Consider the following 26,804-nt stretch of genomic DNA (forward strand, 5'->3'; position numbering starts at 1 on the left):
ACCAAGAGGACCACCATAACACCACAGTGATGGAGATGAAGAAGAGGAGGAGGAAGAGAAGGAGGAAGAGGGGAGGAGAACATTCATGCCAGAAGATAATACCCCATATAGGCCAAAGCAGCACAGTATATGGACCAAAAAAAAGTGAATGCGCCAAGGGTTACTTGCCTAATCTGTGGCACTCAACTTTCAAGGGGGAATCCTAACAAGAAATACTCATTTGGCAATAACACCATGATTCGCCATATGCAATGCAAGCACCCTAACAACTATGCTGAGAGAACTGGCCAGTAACCCTCCCCCCAATCTTCACCCAGCACATACAAAAGAAAGCAACCCACTCCATCGGGACCAGAGACAAGGGAGATGGTCCCAAACATACAACCACAGTTTGGGCAATACAAGATCACTTGTATTTTTTGTGGTAAAACCATCACCTATGGTGAGCATAGCATAAATCTCATCAACCGTGCTGGTGACAACCACAATTGCCCCAAAAAAACATAATTTTTTCCAGATTATTTTTTGCTCCAGTTGAGCCGTTTTCAATTCCCTGTTTTTTGTTTCTCCCCATAAAAACAACAAAAAAATATAAAATAGTTCATAAAAGCCAAAACAAGTACAAAATGTTCAAAAAAACATTTAAAAAAAATATAAAACAACAAAAAGAAGAAAAAAAACAGTTCTTTTTAGAACTACCTCCAATGAATAAAAAAAGGCTAAATTTTTTTAAAACTCTGTCATTCTTTTTTCCCCAAGGTACGCTCCCGGTCCGCTCCCCGGTGCGCGTACCGGGCGCTCCCCCCGCGCAAATTGAAAAAAAAAACATTTTTTTTTGCCCCGCGGGGTTCTTTTATGGCCCCCACATCAAACCTACAGGGTCAGGGGGGTCTACTCTGCTCCCTTATGGTAATTTCCCCCTTTGTTTTTGCCACCTCTTGTGTCTCGATCCTACCAAGACACAAGATGGCGGCCGCTCCGGACTGTTTGGAATGTTGACAGACACCCGAGAGCCAATCAGCTTTCCGCGCGCGAACTCGCGTAGCCCGCTGGTTCGCACCCCGGTGCGCGCTTATAGATATATATAATTTTTTTTACCTAAATTACTCAAAATCCACTGGAGCACATATCTTGAGACATAGCAAAGGCACATCGGGCTACCAGTCCCTACAATTCTGCCAAGTTTGGTGGAAATCCATTCTGCCGTTCGGGCTAAAAGTGAGTTTGACCGCCAAATGGAAATTAACAAGGGGAAAACACGTTTTGGGACTCCCCTTTTATCTCGGCCCCCGCTTGACGAATACCCCCCCAAACTTTCAGGAAAGGACCGGAGCTCCGAGAGGCAAATTTGAGGAAATTTTCAAGCAGATTCGTCAACCGACGCCAAAGTTGTTCACAATAAAATGTTGCGATTTCCCTTTTCAAAATAATCCTAACTATAACTACCTACTGGCGACCGCCAGTAGGTAATACATATATATATATATATATATATATATATATATATATATATATATATATATATATATATATATATATATATATATATATATATATATATATATATATATATATGTGTATATATATATATTCACTGAAAAAACCATAGGTTTCACACCAGTTATAGTTAGGTGGAAATTTTACTCGCATAAAACCATTGAAATTCCCACGTTATAGATAGTTGGACTCACTATAACTTGTGCGTGCAATGCACTGCTGATGACGTCACATATTACATCACTCATGACATGGTCAGTGACATCACTCATGACATCACTGATGACATCTCAAATGACATCACTGATGACAACATCCTTGTGACAAAGTGGCAGACCTCCTATCAGCATAAAAAAACCTTTGACACAAACATTCAAAAATGGAAACTAACATTTCCTCAAAAAAGGAGAAACCAATACCAATGACAACAACTTATTAGGTAATTCCAACATCTACATACACATCCACTCATTCACCAACAGTTCTATATAGCCACTCATGCATGTACTTACTCATCATATGTACTCATACACCTATACATCCTGTTACACACTAATACTCATCCATATAGTTACTCACACACAAATTCACACATGCAAATAAACTATCAAAAAACCATTTACTTGATTATACTGCTATATACACACCACTACACCAGTAGCGGTCGGCAGTAGGTGTTTCTATAGGGCGGTGACGTGGGCAGGAGGAGGGGCAGGGTGGGGGGAAATAATGTATGGATTACGGAGTTTTACAGGTAAGTAAACATTTAAATACATAAAACGAATTTCGTTGCGCACACTGCGTCACCAAATGTGATGCAGTGCGCGCAACGAAATTCGTTTTATGTATTTAAATGTTTACTTACCTGTAAAACTCCGTAATCCATACATTATTTCCCCCCACCCTGCCCCTCCTCCTGCCCACGTCACCGCCCTATAGAAACACCTACTGCCGACCGCTACTGCACTACACATACTTCTACAGAAATGGAAACATATTTACTCTCTTAAACAATCAATTATAAAAACACATACTCACTAACCCACCCATACACACAATCATCCACCCATACAGTCTTGCACACATGCTGTCTTCAAAATACATACAAATAGTTAATCACTCATTCATGCATCTGTGCTCTAAGTAATATCCCCCACCGAACCATACAGACACTGATACTTATGCTCAAAAAAACAACTAATAACCCATATACACACTCATGTAGCTACTCACCAACCCATGAAGCCACTTATACACAAAGTGAGACACAGATACAGATATTTAAATATTTAAACATTACTCGCTAATATATGTATTCACTAAGATACATTTAATAAGTCAGTTAACCAATCAATTTTACACAAAAAACATCCATTTAGACATTTATTTACCCATTTATTCTTCCATCAACCTTTAGATATACATATATATAAAATATTTATTTTTTAGAAAGATACACATTCACTGGATGATGTCATCAGTGATGTCATTTGAGATGTCATCAGTGATGTCATGAGTGATGTCACTGACCATGTCATGAGTGATGTAATATGTGACGACATCAGCAGTGCATTGCACGTGCAAGTTATAGTGAGTCCAACTAACTATAACGTGGGAATTTCAATGGTTTTATGCGAGTAAAATTTCCACCTAACTATAACTGGTGTGAAACCTATGGTTTTTTCAGTGAATTTAATAGGTTTTTTAAATGCTAAGTCCTAACTATAACTGTTGTGAAACCTATGGTTTTTTCAGTGAATATATATATATATATATATATATATAATATATATATATATATATATATATATATATATATATATATAATTTCCATGGCAAAATGAAACCCCTCATTTTGTTCCTTTTCAAATTAAATGTATTAAGTGCTACTACTTTATTCCAATCAAGATGACTTCAGGTGTGCCATAATTTTGTCATAAGTAAGACTGTTAGCGCTCTAGTTGTTCTTTAGAACACTCTGGGACATTCTGTCATTGGGCTATAGTTGAGCTACATCTGGCTGATATTTGGGCTACATTTGTTTTTTTTTGTCTCTGGTGGCCATCTTTGGGCTACATTGGGCTACATTTGGGCTCTAACATATATATATAGCCAAATGTAGCCCAATATATATTTTTTCAAAGTTAATTTTCGTAAAAACCACTGGAGCACATACCTTGAGACATGGCAAAGGCACATCGGGCTACCAGTCCCTACAATTTTGCCAAGTTTGGTGCAAATCCATTCAGCCGTTCGGGCTAAAAGTGAGTTCGACCACCCTATGGAAATTAACATGGGGAAAACACATTTTGGGACCCCCATTTTATCTCGGCCCCCGCTTGACAAATCCCCCCCAAACTTTTAGGGAAGGACCGGAGCTGCGCGAGGCAAATTTGAGGACATTTTCAGGCAGATTCGTCAACCGACGCCAAAGTTATTCACAATAGAATTTTGAGATTTTGCATTGAAAAAAATCCTAACTATAACTACCTGCTACTTTTCGACATGCTGTAATCCCTACAGCGTTGGGAGATGTTTGTTCCGAATAAAGGATTGTGACACCAACCTTTGCGAGTGCGTTTCCAAGAAAGGGACACCTGGAGCTTGAATTTAATACGCGGCAGTCCTTGCTGCGGGGAATGCACCACCACAAGAACTGTGGGCCACGGGCTGACTTGATATGACCTGTTATGTGTGACTTGGTTGGTATCGCAGGAGCATCGCCACGCTGGGGCCCATCTGCGGGCTCTTATAAAGGACTGTAAAGGGCAGCAAGTGAACATTGATGTACCTAATTGTGGGTGTTATTTTTCAGGACACACTACAGGACCCAGAATGCTTTGCCCCGAGATGGGCGTGGGATGTGTTAAAACTGTGGGTGTGTCCCTTTTCATCAGTCGAGCCTCTGAGGAAGAAGCAATCTGCTTTGAAACGCGTAAGGCTTTTCGACATGCTGTAATCCCTACAGCGTTGGGAGATGTTTGTTCCGAATAAAGGATTGTGACACCAACCTTTGCGAGTGCGTTTCCAAGAAAGGGACACCTGGAGCTTGAATTTAATACGCGGCAGTCCTTGCTGCGGGGAATGCACCACCACAAGAACTGTGGGCCACGGGCTGACTTGATATGACCTGTTATGTGGGACTTGGTTGGTATCGCATGAGCATCGCCACGCTGGGGCCCATCTGCGGGCTCTTATAAAGGACTGTAAAGGGCAGCAAGTGAACATTGATGTACCTAATTGTGGGTGTTATTTTTCAGGACACACTACAGGACCCAGAATGCTTTGCCCCGAGATGGGCGTGGGATGTGTTAAAACTGTGGGTGTGTCCCTTTTCATCAGTCGAGCCTCTGAGGAAGAAGCAATCTGCTTTGAAACGCGTAAGGCTTTTCGACATGCTGTAATCCCGAAAGCGTTGGGAGATGTTTGTTCCGAATAAAGGATTGTGACACCAACCTTTGCGAGTGCGTTTCCAAGAAAGGGACACCTGGAGCTTGAATTTAATACGCGGCAGTCCTTGCTGTGGGGAATGCACCACCACAAGAACTGTGGGCCACGGGCTGACTTGATATGACCTGTTATGTGGGACTTGGTTGGTATCGCATGAGCATCGCCACGCTGGGGCCCATCTGCGGGCTCTTATAAAGGACTGTAAAGGGCAGCAAGTGAACATTGATGTACCTAATTGTGGGTGTTATTTTTCAGGACACACTACAGGACCCAGAATGCTTTGCCCCGAGATGGGCGTGGGATGTGTTAAAACTGTGGGTGTGTCCCTTTTCATCAGTCGAGCCTCTGAGGAAGAAGCAATCTGCTTTGAAACGCGTAAGGCTTTTCGACATGCTGTAATCCCTACAGCGTTGGGAGATGTTTGTTCCGAATAAAGGATTGTGACACCAACCTTTGCGAGTGCGTTTCCAAGAAAGGGACACCTGGAGCTTGAATTTAATACGCGGCAGTCCTTGCTGCGGGGAATGCACCACCACAAGAACTGTGGGCCACGGGCTGACTTGATATGACCTGTTATGTGGGACTTGGTTGGTATCGCATGAGCATCGCCACGCTGGGGCCCATCTGCGGGCTCTTATAAAGGACTGTAAAGGGCAGCAAGTGAACATTGATGTACCTAATTGTGGGTGTTATTTTTCAGGACACACTACAGGACCCAGAATGCTTTGCCCCGAGATGGGCGTGGGATGTGTTAAAACTGTGGGTGTGTCCCTTTTCATCAGTCGAGCCTCTGAGGAAGAAGCAATCTGCTTTGAAACGCGTAAGGCTTTTCGACATGCTGTAATCCCTACAGCGTTGGGAGATGCTTGTTCTGAATAAAGGATTGTGACACCAACCTTTGCGAGTGCGTTTCCAAGAAAGGGACACCTGGAGCTTGAATTTAATACCCGGCAGTCCTTGCTGCGGGGAATGCACCACCACAAGAACTGTGGGCCAAGGGCTGACTTGATATGACCTGTTATGTGGGACTTGGTTGGTATCGCATGAGCATCGCCACGCTGGGGCCCATCTGCGGGCTCTTATAAAGGACTGTAAAGGGCAGCAAGTGAACATTGCTGTACCTAATTGTGGGTGTTATTTTTCAGGACACACTACAGGACCCAGAATGCTTTGCCCCGAGATGGGCGTGGGATGTGTTAAAACTGTGGGTGTGTCCCTTTTCATCAGTCGAGCCTCTGAGGAAGAAGCAATCTGCTTTGAAACGCGTAAGGCTTTTCGACATGCTGTAATCCCTACAGCGTTGGGAGATGTTTGTTCCGAATAAAGGATTGTTACACCAACCTTTGCGAGTGCGTTTCCAAGAAAGGGACAACTGGAGCTTGAATTTAATACGCGGCAGTCCTTGCTGCGGGGAATGCACCACCACAAGAACTGTGGGCCACGGGCTGACTTGATATGACCTGTTATGTGGGACTTGGTTGGTATTGCATGAGCATCGCCACGATGGGGCCCATCTGCGGGCTCTTATAAAGGACTGTAAAGGGCAGCAAGTGAACATTGATGTACCTAATTGTGGGTGTTATTTTTCAGGACACACTACAGGACCCAGAATGCTTTGCCCCGAGATGGGCGTGGGATGTGTTAAAACTGTGGGTGTGTCCCTTTTCATCAGTCGAGCCTCTGAGGAAGAAGCAATCTGCTTTGAAACGCGTAAGGCTTTTCGACATGCTGTAATCCCTACAGCGTTGGGAGATGTTTGTTCCGAATAAAGGATTGTGACACCAACCTTTGCAAGTGCGTTTCCAAGAAAGGGACACCTGGAGCTTGAATTTAATACGCGGCAGTCCTTGCTGCGGGGAATGCACCAACACAAGAACTGTGGGCCACGGGCTGACTTGATATGACCTGTTATGTGGGACTTGGTTGGTATCGCATGAGCATCGCCACGCTGGGGCCCATCTGCGGGCTCTTATAAAGGACTGTAAAGGGCAGCAAGTGAACATTGATGTACCTAATTGTGGGTGTTATTTTTCAGGACACACTACAGGACCCAGAATGCTTTGCCCCGAGATGGGCGTGGGATGTTTTAAAACTGTGGGTGTGTCCCTTTTCATCAGTCGAGCCTCTGAGGAAGAAGCAATCTGCTTTGAAACGCGTAAGGCTTTTCGACATGCTGTAATCCCTACAGCGTAGGGAGATGTTTGTTCCGAATAAAGGATTGTGACACCAACCTTTGCGAGTGCGTTTCCAAGAAAGGGACACCTGGAGCTTGAATTTAATACGCGGCAGTCCTTGCTGCGGGGAATGCACCACCACAAGAACTGTGGGCCACGGGCTGACTGTGGAATTTTGACTTGCGATCTAAACATCATCTGCGCCAGCTTGTCACCTATGTACTACATGCACGGCAGCTATTCTAGGTCACCTATGTATTACGTGCATGGCAGCCATTTTAGGTATCATGGTCTCCCTGTCCACGATCGATCGCCAGCACGTCCCTCTGACCCAGCAAGCATCCTCTGCGCACCCCGGCTCCCCCTCCCTCCTCCTCCTTACGAGCAGGACCCTTCTGCATGACCCTGTCCTTGGGAGTCACGCTAGCGCCTGACCAACACCTCCTCTCCTCCCATGAATGCCCCTCTGTTGACAAACCTCCCTCCTGCGCTGGATTGTCCACGCGGCATGAATACCACTCCATTGATGGCCCCTCACCCCGTGTCCGACTGTCCACACAGGTCCGAGGCCATTGCCTAAGCCGGGAGATATCATTTACTGCCCTATATTGTATGAGGTCGCTCTCCTTCAAAGGGCCCTCTATTGATCCAGGCCTCCCCACCCCCTGTGATATGATCAGGCGCACACATCCTAAGACTCGACGGAACACTCAGCTGCGTGATGACCCTCTCTCTTATCAGCAGAATGAGGACCTCCATTGTGAATGTATATGGGGGTGGGATTAACACGAGGATTACGGGGATGTCGTTTCCCATGCCCTACAACATTGTGATTGTATTGAAGGAAGGTCACATGCCATAAACCAGTGTATAAGAGGCCAGGCCTCTGAGTGGCTGTTAGAGCACCTCGACATGATACCTTGTTGTCTGATCTGATGTGTTCTGCTCCGTCGGAATAAACTTCTGTTTCCTGCCTTCTGGTCTCCGGCGCCTGCCTCATTGCTTGGTAAACTTGAATGGTACAAGGGCGGTTAGCGCCGGGCAAATCTTGAGAAAGGTCCTAGCCCTACCTTTTTCTACAAATTGGCGCCCAACGTGGGGCCCATCAGCGACACGTGGATCCAGTGGGAGAGGTCCCGATGACAGAGTGAACGACTGCAACGATCGGGAAGAGCTCATGTCCGATAGACCCTCGTCTGACAGCCGATCATCCGACCTTCACTAGTTCTGAACAGACCTCTCTCGAGTGATCTACGGTCCTGACTGGGAACCATCAGGAGTGCCGCGAACAACACGAAGGAGAGAGGACGATCGGGCGCTGGATCCAGAGGACAGGAAACCGTCCATGCGGTCCGGGTAAGGTCGTGTAAACACGACGAATTGAGGAAAATTATTTTTGTTTGGATAATACTAGTATTACGCTTTGTTGAAACCCTCTGGAGATTCACTGTCTGCAAACGGGGAAAAGCAAACAGGCTCTCTCTTTGCAAGCAGTGAAGGATAGGTAACGCAGACTTTTGTCCCCATTGTAATCCGTCGTACCTATCTTCCTCCCCCACTGTTTCCCGAACTATCGTTCGTGGATTATTGTCTGGAGATTCTTTGTCTGCAAACAGGGAAGAACAAGGCCTCTCTTTGCAGGTAGAGAAAGAGTGGGTAGCGATAATTTTTCGTGCCCACTTATTCTCCCCACTGGATTGTTTGATTGCCCGATTATTCGGTATTGGTTCTTTTGAGGTATTCACGGCCTCCAAACAACGTAGAATAGAAATATTCTGTCTAGTCTTTGTCCGCCGTGATAAGATAGGTAGTGCAGACTTTTGTCCCCATTGTAATCCGTCATGCCTGTCTTCTCCCCACTGGTTGGTAGCCTGTTTAGCCCGGACCGCTTATTAGAGATGAACCATCCAGCTCCACTGGAGGGCACCCCTAATAAGGACATGTTCACTAAGTATGGACTAGTCGCTATAGCTTACACTAAACTATGGCATAAATATACGAAAAAGAACCTTGAAAGTCAGTGGCCACTGATAGGTTCCTTTGACGAAAATAAAATAAAAACATTAGAAATAGCGCTCCAGAAGAATAAGACCACGCCCACTATGCTCGACAGTATCGGCATGTGGCGCAAAGAAACGGAACAGCGAAAGAAAAGAGAAGAAGCAAAAATAGGGAAAGAATTACGAAAGGCAGCCCACCTAGCCGCAAAGCAACTAGAAGAAGAAATAAAAGAAAGAAAGGAAACCACGCGAAACCAAGAATCAGGGTCGACAGGCCAATGTCCTGTTAGGACCCCCTCTGCGCTCTACCCTGAATTGCCCTCCAAACAACGAGCGAACGACGAGCTACTACTAGGTCCCCCGACCATCTACATGCCCCCTCCATATGCCCCCTGCCGGCAAAGCTTTCACGCTCCGAGTGTGAGCGAAAGCGATCTCAGCGCTAGTGCACCAGCCCTCACGGCTTTTGCACCAGCCACATTAACAACCTCATCAGACGACCCCGAGTCTAGCAAACAATCATCGGCCAGATTAAATAGATTAAGCAAAGATGAGCGGGACGGGATCGACAAAATAGCAAAGACCTTGGTAGAACGAAGGGAGAGCGAAGAGTACACAATGAACATATATAATTCACATGCCGAAAGCCACAGACGGCATTTTATTTTGCGATTCAGCTACCACACCCTGAACGCGTATGAAGATAGGTATCAGAGCAAGGGTCCCGCTAAATTAACAACGCTGTATGGGAAAATTGATGTTGGAGATGGGACTGAACGTGAGGCGACGGAGCTCTTCATGCAAATGCTTGAGGTCTTCCGCCACCTCACAGAACAGAAACCAGAAGCCAAGGTTACGGTCCCTGACACAACCTCGGCAGAAGTAGCCAATACTATGATGCCTATCAGAGAAGCGGCTCCTTACTGGATCCCGCCACGGGGCCAGGGAACGAGCGATGATATTAATAATGAAAATGCAAAAGGGAGGGTTGTGTACAATTGGGTTTACCAACCATGGGACCGACAAGATATCCTAACCTTCAAGCAAACCCTGCCCGACTTAAGAAAGAACCCGACAGCATTTTACACCGAATTAGGCACAGCCTTGGGTTCGACAATAATGACCTTAGCAGATATTGACTTGTTCTTTGGGCTATGTCTGCCGGCTGACGTGTGGAAGCAAATCCGGAAGGCTGACCACACGGATCTGTTTGGACATACCTGGGACCAACTCGGTAAACTAGATAGACAGCGAGAACCGGGGAGCAAACCAGTGAAAGACATACTGGAACTCCCAGATAAAATAGTCCAGAAATTAAAAACACTGGTCCCGGAAAGAAAAGTAGACTGGTCGATAGTCACGGCCTGTCGACAGAAACCCCAGGAAGATGTGTCAGAATACTTTTCCCGATTCGAGACAGTGTTCTCCGACTACAGTGGCCAGGACATGACCACCGCAACCGGACAGCACCTGTTTGTGCAAAATTATGTAAAAGGACTAACTCAAGAAGTCTCCCAAAAACTACAGACAAGTGAGAGCAGTTGGGGGGCCTCCAAACCCGCAGCTATCCTTCAGATGGCTCAGTATTACGAGCACCAAAAGAATGAGAATGATAGGGTGTCCGAGAAAAAGAAGAAAGATTTGAAGGAAAGGGTAATGATAGCCCAGATACAGGGTATAGCGCTAGGACGGGAACATCAAAGGGGGAACTACCAATCAAACGCCCCCAGAGATCTACCTCCTAAGGATCACACCCCGACATCTCACACTGGACGGAGAGACATTAGCAATGACCAATGCGCCTTCTGCAAAGGGTTCGGCCATTGGAAAACTCAGTGTCCGGTTTTGCTAGAGATGAATAGAAATAGGGATTCCAGGGATGTGGCAGGTGGTCCGAGGAATAGAGTACAGGGACGAGGGAACTCCAACGACACTAATAATGACAGATCAGGAAGACTGAATACATTTGACCGTCCCCGACAGAATCAATGTCAGCTATCCGAAGGTGAAAATGCCCCCGATTTTGCATAGGACTGCCAGGGGCAAGGGAGGGATCCAGTCGAGCTCTGTGTTGACCAGCAAGGTCCTTATGTCACCGCTAAGGTCTTGGGTACAGAGTCTCCATTCTTGGTAGACACTGGGGCGACACGTAGTGTGTTATCAAAACGACTGATTCCAAGGGCACCCTTGTCTGGCTCACACATAACGTCGATAGGTTTCGATGGGACGCCCTCCACTAACCCCCTGTCCGTACCTATTACCTTTGACCTAGAAAGCAACACTGCTGACGCGACATTTCTACTCTCCTCCAACTCCCCTGACGCCATTATGGGCATTGACTTACTGAAGCATTTTCGAGCTACCATTAGGTGTTCCCCAGATGGAATACGAGTCATCCTGTACGACAACCCAGACATGCCCAGATCCCGTCCCCCACGACACATGTGCTGCATAACTGACGCTGACATGTCCTTGCTTGACACCCTGCCTCCGTACCTGTGGGCCAAAAATGACTCTGATGTGGGGCGAATGATGATTGACCCTATCCACATAACTGTACGACAGGACGCTATGCTCCCGAAACTCCCGCAATATCGGATATCCCCAGAGGGTGAGAAGGCACTGGTAGCGATCATTCAGTCTCTGGTAGATGCAGGAGTGGTTGAAGAAGTGGTTAGCAACGTCTGCAACAGCCCAATCCTACCTATTGTTAAGAAACAAGGTGAAGGAGATGAGAAAGCGTACCGCTTCATCATCGACTTACGAGAGATTAACAAAGTAGTTGTACCCCAATATCCTGTGGTCTCTGATATCACCACCATTCTGACCCTCATCCCGTCCACTGCCACCACCTTCTCTGTTATCGACCTTAAAAACGCATTTTTCTCTATCCCCATCCATCCAGACAGCCGTTATCTTTTCGGCTTCACTTTAAAATCTCGCTCGTACCGATTCTGTAGAGCTCCCCAGGGGTACACTGAAAGTCCCAGCATTTACAGCCAGGCCCTCAAAAGACAGCTGGATGCTTTCCAGCTACCAGAGGGAGTGGTGTTGATCCAATATGTCGATGATATCCTTTTGGCGGCCGACACCACCCCGCTGGCAACGACAGCCACCGTCCAACTCCTACACTTCCTTGCAGAAAATGGCCATAAAGTCTCCAAAAAGAAACTACAGTTCTGCCAGCCACAAGTAACTTACCTAGGCCATCTTCTGTCCAAGGAAGGGAGGAAACTTACCCCTGACCGAATCCAAACTATCCTAGACACCCCCATCCCAAAAACGCAAAAGCAGGTCCGCTCTTTGGTTGACCTAACCTCTTTTTGCAGACAGTGGTTGCCTAATTACAGCCTCATTGTGAAACCATTACTTGCCCTGCTGACCAAAGATGTCCCCTCCCCGCTTCCTTGGACCACTGAGTGTCAAGCCTCCTTTAAGGAATTACGGGATGCACTCTGCTCAGCACCCGTCCTCGGAACGCCGGATTACTCCAAACCCTTCTCCCTCTTCACCCACGAAAGGGAGGGATGCGCATTGTCTGTCCTGACTCAATCGATTGGCCCTAAGCAGCGCCCTTGTGCCTACTTCTCCGCCACTCTTGATCCTGTAGCCAGAGCCTTACCTGCCTGCCTTCGAGCAGTAGCTGCCGCTGCTGTCTCCATCCGTCAGAGCGAGGGAATCGTACTTTCCAACTCCCTCACTGTATTAGTGCCCCATGCAGTTGACACCCTTTTGAACCAGACAAAGACCCAACACCTGACTAGCGCACGACTGACAGGGTACGAGCTGACTCTGCTTGCACCCCACATCACACTTAAGAGATGCACGACTTTGAATCCTGCCACATTGTTACCCCTGCCTGAAAACGACCCCGACGTTCCTCCCATACACGACTGTGTGACCCTCACAGACGAACAGACTAGGAGTAGGGTTGACCTCCGAGACACTGCTTTTCCTGACCCCGATGGAGAGCTATGGGTAGACGGCTCATGCATCAAACTCCCAGATGGCACCACTTCAGCTGCCTATGCAGTGACGACAGCCCAAACAGTAGTTGAGACAGCCTGCATCACACAACGATCTGCCCAGGCAGCGGAGCTGATAGCCCTCACCCGAGCATGCATCATAGCCGCAGGGACCACCGCGAACGTGTATACGGACAGCCAGTATGCCTTCGGGGTGGTCCACCATTTTGGGCTCCTGTGGAGGGAGAGGGGATTCCTGACGTCCCACGGCACCCCAATCCTCCACGGAGATTTAGTGTCCGCTCTGATTGAGGCAGTTCTCCTCCCCAAACGATTAGCGGTGATCAAATGTCAGGCACACAAAAGAGTGACAGACTTAGTCGGACAAGGGAATGCATTAGCCGACATCACTGCACGAACCACAGCTGAGAATAGGACAGTGACACGCATATATGTGACTAGGTCACAAGCAGAAAAATGGAGTGACACAAGGGAAATGATCAGAGACATACAGTCGGCCAGCACCCTTCACGAATTGACTAAATGGGCAAGGGTGGGTTTGAAGGACGAAGAGGGTTGCTGGCGAACAAAAGATGCAAACAAATGGTTGCTGCCCGACTCATATCTGATTCCAATACTGACAATGGCTCACTCCCCCGCACACATAGGATCTGCACCCATGATCGAACTCATTTCCAAAGTCTGGCATAACGACAAAATCCCCGACTCAGCCAGACGCCTAGTTCAGCAGTGCCTCATCTGTCTGCAACACAACCCCGGGAAAGGGACTGTAGTACCCCGGGGAGGGTTCGGGACCCCCAATCACCCCTTTGAGGTCCTTCAGATGGATTACATCCAACTAGAGAGATGCCAAAACCTGAAGTATGTACTAGTCATTGTGTGTGCCTTCAGCAAATGGGTGGAAGCCTATCCAACCCGTGACAACACTGCCATGACTACTGCCAAAGTACTACTGAAGGAATTCTTCCCTCGCTATGGCCTTTGCCGAATTTTATGGAGCGATAATGGCCCCCACTTCATAGCTGAGGTTATCCAACTAATCCTGAAGGGGTTGGGGGTGAAGCAACGATTCCATGCGGTCTTCCACCCTCAATCCGCTGGTCTAGTGGAACGCCATAATGCCACCCTGAAGCTGAAACTGGCAAAAATAGTGGCCACCACTGGACTTAACTGGCCGGATGCCCTCCCACTGGCCTTGTTATCAATGCGCTCCACTCCCACCAAGCACCATTTGACCCCCTACGAGGTCGTGTTTGGGCGTCCGATGAATCTCTGGACTGCTCCCAAACCGACCTCCATTCATGACGTCCCGGACGTCCTACTATCTGATTATTTGTGCAAGTTAACTAAAACGTTGTCTGTCATCCATCAACAGGTGCAGCAGGCTATCCCCGATGCTTCCAGGGGCCCCGGCCATGACATCCAACCGGGAGATTTCGTGCTGATACGAAATTTCCAGCGAACCAAGAGTCTGGAACCTCGGTGGACGGGCCCCTGGCAAGTGCTGATCACCACCCGAACGGCGCTCCGAGTGGAGGGGAAGAGGCATTGGCTGCATGCGCATCATTGCCGAAAAGTCTCTGCAAACCTGGCCACGACAGAAAACGTCAGCACCCAAGAAGAGCTCCTGAGCAAAGACCGACCGATATTGGACTGTTATCCCGATACTGGGGCACTCGAACTTGCAAAATTCTCCGATCCCACTGTGCCGTCCAGAGAAGGGTATTTCCTGCGTCGAAAGGGGGGAGTTTCGGCTAAGTAGGCCACGGACTAAGTTAAATCTCAGAACGGTGACCTAAAAACAATCAAAGGTTGCCGGGAGAGAAGCTAAACGAAGTCTGTGGTTCTGCCCGCTACCGAGCTCCCTTGAAGGTGATGGAAGCGCCAGATAAGAAGATGATGGAAGCAACAGGAAATACCCAGTATAGAAATCCAAAGACTGACAACTTGCACAAATCAAAGACAATCGTACTCTTCATTGTCTTCCTCTTCTGCCTCCTCCTCATGACCTCCTTCTGGATTCTGGAAGAAAGCACACCGGCTCATGAGGCATTGCTACCTACTGTGCAGCCGACCCCCCTGAAAGAGCATCACCTAATCTCTCTGTCGCCTCAGCTCCGAGAAAGGCGCAGGGAATTCTGGAACAATTCCTTTGTGCAACTGTTGCACCAACACAACCTTGCTGCCAATGCTACGAACTGTTGGATCTGCGGGTTGCTCCCGCATGCCACCGGACACTCTATTCCCTTCATCCCTTCACCCTTCTCAGTTCACGGCTCTTGCCTCGCCTGGCTGATCCTCATGCAAGAGAGCCACAAGGATAACGCCACCTCTGGCCGGACAGTGTCACACTTCTACTCTGGGTTCTGGCTGAACAGAACCGGAAAGACTCCTGCTGCCCTGTGTCCTGCGCTCACAGGCGCCACCTTCATCAAAAACATTCCAGCCAAAGAACGAGTCGAAGTACAGGTGCTCCACAATCCAGCCAGGACCACCTTCTCTCATCTACAAAAACAAACTACCGCAACACTGACTGTGGCTCTGTCTGTCATCAATGTCACAGGACTTGTGTGTCTCGAAGGCCATGGAACGCAGCTGGTGGGTCACAGCGCCTGCCAGACCACCAGAACATTGGACTCAGCTGACCCTCCTTCCTTTGTTGCTTCTCCAAACATGTACTTTGTGTGTGGCACCAAGGCTTACACCTGGCTCCCGAAGGGTTGGAAGGGTACCTGTTACATTGCCTTCGTTCTCCCACCCACATATGTAGCCCCTGCCAACCATCACAGGCAGAGGCGTGCAGACGACCTTGGGCAAGCCGACTCCACCGGAGCACAGTTCCTAGATGCAGCAAAGGGACTTGTTCCTCTGTGGGGCCCAATGGCAAACAGCCGTGCTATCCGGCACCTGACCCAGGCAGTAGAAACAACGATCAACATCACTGCCGGTATCCTCGCCAACAACACTGCAGAACTTCAGGCGGTCCGCCTCGTGACCCTCCAAAATAGACTTGTCCTAGACGTGGTCCTAGCCGACCGAGGAGGAGCATGCCGCATCATCGGATCCAGCTGCTGCACATATGTGCCTGACAACTCGCCTTCAGTCTACAAAGCCATTGAGGATGGTCACTTGGGAACTGGTTTTGGGACACTTTGAAGAATTGGGGTTGGAAGTTGTTTTCCTTTGTGTTGATACCTGTTGTGATCTTATGTGGGTGTTGTTTAGGTATCCAATGTCTGCCACCCTTGTGCGGCCTTGTTTCTAACTGTATGTGCCCAAAGACTTTGGACTTCCGAAATGAGCACATGAGCCCCCTCTATGAAGTAGAAATACGTGGCCTTATGGGGATAAATTCAAACTGACAAGTTGGCGAGATATGTTAAAAGGGAGGACTGTGGAATTTTGACTTGCGATCTAAACATCATCTGCGCCAGCTTGTCACCTATGTACTACATGCACGGCAGCTATTCTAGGTCACCTATGTATTACGTGCATGGCAGCCATTTTAGGTATCATGGTCTCCCTGTCCACGATCGATCGCCAGCACGTCCCTCTGACCCAGCAAGCATCCTCTGCGCACCCCGGCTCCCCCTCCCTCCTCCTCCTTACGAGCAGGACCCTTCTGCATGACCCTGTCCTTGGGAGTCACGCTAGCGCCTGACCAACACCTCCTCTCCTCCCATGAATGCCCCTCTGTTGACAAACCTCCCTCCTGCGCTGGATTGTCCACGCGGCATGAATACCACTCCATTGATGGCCCCTCACCCCGTGTCCGACTGTCCACACAGGTCCGAGGCCATTGCCTAAGCCGGGAGATATCATTTACTGCCCTATATTGTATGAGGTCGCTCTCCTTCAAAGGGCCCTCTATTGATCCAGGCCTCCCCACCCCCTGTGATATGATCAGGCGCACACATCCTAAGACTCGACGGAACACTCAGCTGCGTGATGACCCTCTCTCTTATCAGCAGAATGAGGACCTCCATTGTGAATGTATATGGGGGTGGGATTAACACGAGGATTACGGGGATGTCGTTTCCCATGCCCTACAACATTGTGATTGTATTGAAGGAAGGTCACATGCCATAAACCAGTGTATAAGAGGCCAGGCCTCTGAGTGGCTGTTAGAGCACCTCGACATGATACCTTGTTGTCTGATCTGATGTGTTCTGCTCCGTCGGAATAAACTTCTGTTTCCTGCCTTCTGGTCTCCGGCGCCTGCCTCATTGCTTGGTAAACTTGAATGGTACAAGGGCGGTTAGCGCCGGGCAAATCTTGAGAAAGGTCCTAGCCCTACCTTTTTCTACACTGACTTGATATGACCTGTTATTTGGGACTTGGTTGGTATCGCATGAGCATCGCCACGCTGGGGCCCATCTGCGGGCTCTTATAAAGGACTGTAAAGGGCAGCAAGTGAACATTGATGTACCTAATTGTGGGTGTTATTTTTCAGGACACACTACAGGACCCAGAATGCTTTGCCCCGAGATGGGCGTGGGATGTGTTAAAACTGTGGGTGTGTCCCTTTTCATCAGTCGAGCCTCTGAGGAAGAAGCAATCTGCTTTGAAACGCGTAAGGCTTTTCGACATGCTGTAATCCCTACAGCGTTGGGAGATGTTTGTTCCGAATAAAGGATTGTGACACCAACCTTTGCGAGTGCGTTTCCAAGAAAGGGACACCTGGAGCTTGAATTTAATACGCGGCAGTCCTTGCTGCGGGGAATGCACCACCACAAGAACTGTGGGCCACGGGCTGACTTGATATGACCTGTTATGTGGGACTTGGTTGGTATCGCATGAGCATCGCCACGCTGGGGCCCATCTGCGGGCTCTTATAAAGGACTGTAAAGGGCAGCAAGTGAACATTGATGTACCTAATTGTGGGTGTTATTTTTCAGAACACACTACAGGACCCAGAATGCTTTGCCCCGAGATGGGCGTGGGATGTGTTAAAACTGTGGGTGTGTCCCTTTTCATCAGTCGAGCCTCTGAGGAAGAAGCAATCTGCTTTGAAACACGTAAGGCTTTTCGACATGCTGTAATCCCTACAGCGTTGGGAGATGTTTGTTCCGAATAAAGGATTGTGACACCAACCTTTGCGAGTGCGTTTCCAAGAAAGGGACACCTGGAGCTTGAATTTAATACGCGGCAGTCCTTGCTGCGGGGAATGCACCCCCACAAGAACTGTGGGCCACGGGCTGACTTGATATGACCTGTTATGTGGGACTTGGTTGGTATCGCATGAGCATCGCCACGCTGGGGCCCATCTGCGGGCTCTTATAAAGGACAGTAAAGGGCAGCAAGTGAACATTGATGTACCTAATTGTGGGTGTTATTTTTCAGGACACACTACAGGACCCAGAATGCTTTGCCCCGAGATGGGCGTGGGATGTGTTAAAACTGTGGGTGTGTCCCTTTTCATCAGTCGAGCCTCTGAGGAAGAAGCAATCTGCTTTGAAACGCGTAAGGCTTTTCGACATGCTGTAATCCCTACAGCGTTGGGAGATGTTTGTTCCGAATAAAGGATTGTGACACCAACCTTTGCGAGTGCGTTTCCAAGAAAGGGACACCTGGAGCTTGAATTTAATACGCGGCAGTCCTTGCTGCGGGGAATGCACCACCACAAGAACTGTGGGCCACGGGCTGACTTGATATGACCTGTTATGTGGGACTTGGTTGGTATCGCATGAGCTTCGCCACGCTGGGGCCCATCTGCGGGCTCTTATAAAGGACTGTAAAGGGCAGCAAGTGAACATTGATGTACCTAATTGTGGGTGTTATTTTTCAGGACACACTACAGGACCCAGAATGCTTTGCCCCGAGATGGGCGTGGGATGTGTTAAAACTGTGGGTGTGTCCCTTTTCATCAGTCGAGCCTCTGAGGAAGAAGCAATCTGCTTTGAAACGCGTAAGGCTTTTCGACATGCTGTAATCCCTACAGCGTTGGGAGATGTTTGTTCCGAATAAAGGATTGTGACACCAACCTTTGCGAGTGCGTTTCCAAGAAAGGGACACCTGGAGCTTGAATTTAATACGCGGCAGTCCTTGCTGCGGGGAATGCACCACCACAAGAACTGTGGGCCACGGGCTGACTTGATATGACCTGTTATGTGGGACTTGGTTGGTATCGCATGAGCATCGCCACGCTGGGGCCCATCTGCGGGCTCTTATAAAGGACTGTAAAGGGCAGCAAGTGAACATTGATGTACCTAATTGTGGGTGTTATTTTTCAGGACACACTACAGGACCCAGAATGCTTTGCCCCGAGATGGGCGTGGGATGTGTTAAAACTGTGGGTGTGTCCCTTTTCATCAGTCGAGCCTCTGAGGAAGAAGCAATCTGCTTTGAGCGCGTAAGGCTTTTCGACATGCTGTAATCCCTACAGCGTTGGGAGATTTTTGTTCCGAATAAAGGATTGTGACACCAACCTTTGCGAGTGCGTTTCCAAGAAAGGGACACCTGGAGCTTGAATTTAATACGCGGCAGTCCTTGCTGCGGGGAATGCACCACCACAAGAACTGTGGGCCACGGGCTGACTTGATATGACCTGTTATGTGGGACTTGGTTGGTATCGCATGAGCATCGCCACGCTGGGGCCCATCTGCAGGCTCTTATAAAGGACTGTAAAGAGCAGCAAGTGAACATTGATGTACCTAATTGTGGGTGTTATTTTTCAGGACACACTACAGGACCCAGAATGCTTTGCCCCGAGATGGGCGTGGGATGTGCTAAAACTGTGGGTGTGTCCCTTTTCATCAGTCGAGCCTCTGAGGAAGAAGCAATCTGCTTTGAAACACGTAAGGCTTTTCGACATGCTGTAATCCCTACAGCGTTGGGAGATGTTTGTTCCGAATAAAGGATTGTGACACCAACCTTTGCGAGTGCGTTTCCAAGAAAGGGACACCTGGAGCTTGAATTTAATACGCGGCAGTCCTTGCTGCGGGGAATGCACCACCACAAGAACTGTGGGCCACGGGCTGACTTGATATGACCTGTTATGTGGGACTTGGTTGGTATCGCATGAGCATCGCCATGCTGGGGCCCATCTGCGGGCTCTTATAAAGGACTGTAAAGGGCAGCAAGTGAACATTGATATACCTAATTGTGGGTGTTATTTTTCAGGACACACTACAGGACCCAGAATGCTTTGCCCCGAGATGGGCGTGGGATGTGTTAAAACTGTGGGTGTGTCCCTTTTCATCAGTCGAGCCTCTGAGGAAGAAGCAATCTGCTTTGAAACGCGTAAGGCTTTTCGACATGCTGTAATCCCTACAGCGTTGGGAGATGCTTGTTCTGAATAAAGGATTGTGACACCAACCTTTGCGAGTGCGTTTCCAAGAAAGGGACACCTGGAGCTTGAATTTAATACCCGGCAGTCCTTGCTGCGGGGAATGCACCACCACAAGAACTGTGGGCCAAGGGCTGACTTGATATGACCTGTTATGTGGGACTTGGTTGGTATCGCATGAGCATCGCCACGCTGGGGCCCATCTGCGGGCTCTTATAAAGGACTGTAAAGGGCAGCAAGTGAACATTGCTGTACCTAATTGTGGGTGTTATTTTTCAGGACACATTACAGGACCCAGAATGCTTTGCCCCGAGATGGGCGTGGGATGTGTTAAAACTGTGGGTGTGTCCCTTTTCATCAGTCGAGCCTCTGAGGAAGAAGCAATCTGCTTTGAAACGCGTAAGGCTTTTCGACATGCTGTAATCCCTACAGCGTTGGGAGATGTTTGTTCCGAATAAAGGATTGTTACACCAACCTTTGCGAGTGCGTTTCCAAGAAAGGGACAACTGGAGCTTGAATTTAATACGCGGCAGTCCTTGCTGCGGGGAATGCACCACCACAAGAACTGTGGGCCACGGGCTGACTTGATATGACCTGTTATGTGGGACTTGGTTGGTATTGCATGAGCATCGCCACGCTGGGGCCCATCTGCGGGCTCTTATAAAGGACTGTAAAGGGCAGCAAGTGAACATTGATGTACCTAATTGTGGGTGTTATTTTTCAGGACACACTACAGGACCCAGAATGCTTTGCCCCGAGATGGGCGTGGGATGTGTTAAAACTGTGGGTGTGTCCCTTTTCATCAGTCGAGCCTCTGAGGAAGAAGCAATCTGCTTTGAAATGCGTAAGGCTTCTCGACATGCTGTAATCCCTACAGCGTTGGGAGATGTTTGTTCCGAATAAAGGATTGTGACACCAACCTTTGCGAGTGCGTTTCCAAGAAAGGGACACCTGGAGCTTGAATTTAATACGCGGCAGTCCTTGCTGCGGGGAATGCACCAACACAAGAACTGTGGGCCACGGGCTGACTTGATATGACCTGTTATGTGGGACTTGGTTGGTTTTGCATGAGCATCGCCACGCTGGGGCCCATCTGCGGGCTCTTATAAAGGACTGTAAAGGGCAGCAAGTGAACATTGATGTACCTAATTGTGGGTGTTATTTTTCAGGACACACTACAGGACCCAGAATGCTTTGCCCCGAGATGGGCGTGGGATGTTTTAAAACTGTGGGTGTGTCCCTTTTCATCAGTCGAGCCTCTGAGGAAGAAGCAATCTGCTTTGAAACGCGTAAGGCTTTTCGACATGCTGTAATCCCTACAGCGTAGGGAGATGTTTGTTCCGAATAAAGGATTGTGACACCAACCTTTGCGAGTGCGTTTCCAAGAAAGGGACACCTGGAGCTTGAATTTAATACGCGGCAGTCCTTGCTGCGGGGAATGCACCACCACAAGAACTGTGGGCCACGGGCTGACTTGATATGACCTGTTATGTGGGACTTGGTTGGTATCGCATGAGCATCGCCACGCTGGGGCCCATCTGCGGGCTCTTATAAAGGACTGTAAAGGGCAGCAAGTGAACATTGATGTACCTAATTGTGGGTGTTATTTTTCAGGACACACTACAGGACCCAGAATGCTTTGCCCCGAGATGGGCGTGGGATGTGTTAAAACTGTGGGTGTGTCCCTTTTCATCAGTCGAGCCTCTGAGGAAGAAGCAATCTGCTTTGAAACACGTAAGGCTTTTCGACATGCTGTAATCCCTACAGCGTTGGGAGATGTTTGTTCCGAATAAAGGATTGTGACACCAACCTTTGCGAGTGCGTTTCCAAGAAAGGGACACCTGGAGCTTGAATTTAATACGCGGCAGTCCTTGCTGCGGGGAATGCACCACCACAAGAACTGTGGGCCACGGGCTGACTTGATATGACCTGTTATGTGGGACTTGGTTGGTATCGCATGAGCATCGCCATGCTGGGGCCCATCTGCGGGCTCTTATAAAGGACTGTAAAGGGCAGCAAGTGAACATTGATGTACCTAATTGTGGGTGTTATTTTTCAGGACACACTACAGGACCCAGAATGCTTTGCCCCGAGATGGGCGTGGGATGTGTTAAAACTGTGGGTGTGTCCCTTTTCATCAGTCGAGCCTCTGAGGAAGAAGCAATCTGCTTTGAAACGCGTAAGGCTTTTCGACATGCTGTAATCCCTACAGCGTTGGGAGATGCTTGTTCTGAATAAAGGATTGTGACACCAACCTTTGCGAGTGCGTTTCCAAGAAAGGGACAGCTGGAGCTTGAATTTAATACCCGGCAGTCCTTGCTGCGGGGAATGCACCACCACAAGAACTGTGGGCCAAGGGCTGACTTGATATGACCTGTTATGTGGGACTTGGTTGGTATCGCATGAGCATCGCCACGCTGGGGCCCATCTGCGGGCTCTTATAAAGGACTGTAAAGGGCAGCAAGTGAACATTGCTGTACCTAATTGTGGGTGTTATTTTTCAGGACACATTACAGGACCCAGAATGCTTTGCCCCGAGATGGGCGTGGGATGTGTTAAAACTGTGGGTGTGTCCCTTTTCATCAGTCGAGCCTCTGAGGAAGAAGCAATCTGCTTTGAAACGCGTAAGGCTTTTCGACATGCTGTAATCCCTACAGCGTTGGGAGATGTTTGTTCCGAATAAAGGATTGTGACACCAACCTTTGCGAGTGCGTTTCCAAGAAAGGGACACCTGGAGCTTGAATTTAATACGTGGCAGTCCTTGCTGCGGGGAATGCACCAACACAAGAACTGTGGGCCACGGGCTGACTTGATATGACCTGTTATGTGGGACTTGGTTGGTATCGCATGAGCATCGCCACGCTGGGGCCCATCTGCGGGCTCTTATAAAGGACTGTAAAGGGCAGCAAGTGAACATTGATGTACCTAATTGTGGGTGTTATTTTTCAGGACACACTACAGGACCCAGAATGCTTTGCCCCGAGATGGGCGTGGGATGTTTTAAAACTGTGGGTGTGTCCCTTTTCATCAGTCGAGCCTCTGAGGAAGAAGCAATCTGCTTTGAAACGCGTAAGGCTTTTCGACATGCTGTAATCCCTACAGCGTAGGGAGATGTTTGTTCCGAATAAAGGATTGTGACACCAACCTTTGCGAGTGCGTTTCCAAGAAAGGGACACCTGGAGCTTGAATTTAATACGCGGCAGTCCTTGCTGCGGGGAATGCACCACCACAAGAACTGTGGGCCACGGGCTGACTTGATATGACCTGTTATTTGGGACTTGGTTGGTATCGCATGAGCATCGCCACGCTGGGGCCCATCTGCGGGCTCTTATAAAGGACTGTAAAGGGCAGCAAGTGAACATTGATGTACCTAATTGTGGGTGTTATTTTTCAGGACACACTACAGGACCCAGAATGCTTTGCCCCGAGATGGGCGTGGGATGTGTTAAAACTGTGGGTGTGTCCCTTTTCATCAGTCGAGCCTCTGAGGAAGAAGCAATCTGCTTTGAAACACGTAAGGCTTTTCGACATGCTGTAATCCCTACAGCGTTGGGAGATGTTTGTTCCGAATAAAGGATTGTGACACCAACCTTTGCGAGTGCGTTTCCAAGAAAGGGACACCTGGAGCTTGAATTTAATACGCGGCAGTCCTTGCTGCGGGGAATGCACCCCCACAAGAACTGTGGGCCACGGGCTGACTTGATATGACCTGTTATGTGGGACTTGGTTGGTATCGCATGAGCATCGCCACGTGGGGCCCATCTGCGGGCTCTTATAAAGGACTGTAAAGGGCAGCAAGTGAACATTGATGTACCTAATTGTGGGTGTTATTTTTCAGGACACACTACAGGACCCAGAATGCTTTGCCCCGAGATGGGCGTGGGATGTGTTAAAACTGTGGCTGTGTCCCTTTTCATCAGTCGAGCCTCTGAGGAAGAAGCAATCTGCTTTGAAACGCGTAAGGCTTTTCGACATGCTGTAATCCCTACAGCGTTGGGAGATGTTTGTTCCGAATAAAGGATTGTGACACCAACCTTTGCGAGTGCGTTTCCAAGAAAGGGACACCTGGAGCTTGAATTTAATACGCGGCAGTCCTTGCTGCGGGGAATGCACCTCCACAAGAACTGTGGGCCACGGGCTGACTTGATATGACCTGTTATGTGGGACTTGGTTGGTATCGCATGAGCATTGCCACGCTGGGGCCCATCTGCGGGCTCTTATAAAGGACTGTAAAGGGCAGCAAGTGAACATTGATGTACCTAATTGTGGGTGTTATTTTTCAGGACACACTACAGGACCCAGAATGCTTTGCCCCGAGATGGGCGTGGGATGTGTTAAAACTGTGGGTGTGTCCCTTTTCATCAGTCGAGCCTCTGAGGAAGAAGCAATCTGCTTTGAAATGCGTAAGGCTTTTCGACATGCTGTAATCCCTACAGCGTTGGGAGATGTTTGTTCCGAATAAAGGATTGTGACACCAACCTTTGCGAGTGCGTTTCCAAGAAAGGGACACCTGGAGCTTGAATTTAATACGCGGCAGTCCTTGCTGCGGGGAATGCACCACCACAAGAACTGTGGGCCACGGGCTGACTTGATATGACCTGTTATGTGGGACTTGGTTGGTATCGCATGAGCATCGCCACGCTGGGGCCCATCTGCGGGCTCTTATAAAGGACTGTAAAGGGCAGCAAGTGAACATTGATGTACCTAATTGTGGGTGTTATTTTTCAGGACACACTACAGGACCCAGAATGCTTTGCCCCGAGATGGGCGTGGGATGTGTTAAAACTGTGGGTGTGTCCCTTTTCATCAGTCAAGCCTCTGAGGAAGAAGCAATCTGCTTTGAAACGCGTAAGGCTTTTCGACATGCTGTAATCCCTACAGCGTTGGGAGATGTTTGTTCCGAATAAAGGATTGTGACACCAACCTTTGCGAGTGCGTTTCCAAGAAAGGGACACCTGGAGCTTGAATTTAATAGGCGGCAGTCCTTGCTGCGGGGAATGCACCACCACAAGAACTGTGGGCCACGGGCTGACTTGATATGACCTGTTATGTGGGACTTGGTTGGTATCGCATGAGCATCGGCCCGCTGGGGCCCATCTGCGGGCTCTTATAAAGGACTGTAAAGGGCAGCAAGTGAACATTGATGTACCTAATTGTGGGTGTTATTTTTCAGGACACACTACAGGACCAAGAATGCTTTGCCCCGAGATGGGCGTGGGATGTGTTAAAACTGTGGGTGTGTCCCTTTTCATCAGTCGAGCCTCTGAGGAAGAAGCAATCTGCTTTGAAACGCGTAAGGCTTTTCGACATGCTGTAATCCCTACAGCGTTGGGAGATGTTTGTTCCGAATAAAGGATTGTGACACCAACCTTTGCGAGTGCGTTTCCAAGAAAGGGACACCTGGAGCTTGAATTTAATATGCGGCAGTCCTTGCTGCGGGGAATGCACCACCACAAGAACTGTGGGCCACGGGCTGACTTGATATGACCTGTTATGTGGGACTTGGTTGGTATCGCATGAGCTTCGCCACGCTGGGGCCCATCTGCGGGCTCTTATAAAGGACTGTAAAGGGCAGCAAGTGAACATTGATGTACCTAATTGTGGGTGTTATTTTTCAGGACACACTACAGGACCCAGAATGCTTTGCCCCGAGATGGGCGTGGGATGTGTTAAAACTGTGGGTGTGTCCCTTTTCATCAGTCGAGCCTCTGAGGAAGAAGCAATCTGCTTTGAAACGCGTAAGGCTTTTCGACATGCTGTAATCCCTACAGCGTTGGGAGATGTTTGTTCCGAATAAAGGATTGTGACACCAACCTTTGCGAGTGCGTTTCCAAGAAAGGGACATCTGGAGCTTGAATTTAATACGCGGCAGTCCTTGCTGCGGGGAATGCACCACCACAAGAACTGTGGGCCACGGGCTGACTTGATATGACCTGTTATGTGGGACTTGGTTGGTATCGCATGAGCATCGCCACGCTGGGGCCCATCTGCGGGCTCTTATAAAGGACTGTAAAGGGCAGCAAGTGAACATTGATGTACCTAATTGTGGGTGTTATTTTTCAGGACACACTACAGGACCCAGAATGCTTTGCCCCGAGATGGGCGTGGGATGTGTTAAAACTGTGGGTGTGTCCCTTTTCATCAGTCGAGCCTCTGAGGAAGAAGCAATCTGCTTTGAAACGCGTAAGGCTTTTCGACATGCTGTAATCCCTACAGCGTTGGGAGATGTTTGTTCCGAATAAAGGATTGTGACACCAACCTTTGCGAGTGCGTTTCCAAGAAAGGGACACCTGGAGCTTGAATTTAATACGCGGCAGTCCTTGCTGCGGGGAATGCACCAACACAAGAACTGTGGGCCACGGGCTGACTTGATATGACCTGTCATGTGGGACTTGGTTGGTATCGCATG

General features: G+C 48.7%; 1 protein-coding gene across 1 annotated transcript in view; it reads left to right on the forward strand.

Moving 5' to 3' along the window:
* The window catches only part of LOC147730760 (uncharacterized), a 29,259-nt gene extending 11,871 nt beyond the window's left edge, over nt 1-17,388 (forward strand). The window contains exon 2 of the mRNA XM_086958625.1: nt 14,483-17,388. Coding sequence (XP_086814751.1) covers nt 14,983-16,263 — 1,281 coding nt within the window. The 5' untranslated portion in view covers nt 14,483-14,982 and the 3' untranslated portion in view covers nt 16,264-17,388. The remainder of the gene's footprint in view (nt 1-14,482) is intronic.
* The last annotated feature ends 9,416 nt before the right edge of the window (nt 17,389-26,804 follow it).

The sequence above is a fragment of the Lissotriton vulgaris genome, chromosome 2_1 (genome assembly GCF_964263255.1).
Source record: "Lissotriton vulgaris chromosome 2_1, aLisVul1.2, whole genome shotgun sequence".
Classification (NCBI taxonomy): Eukaryota; Metazoa; Chordata; class Amphibia; order Caudata; family Salamandridae; genus Lissotriton; species Lissotriton vulgaris.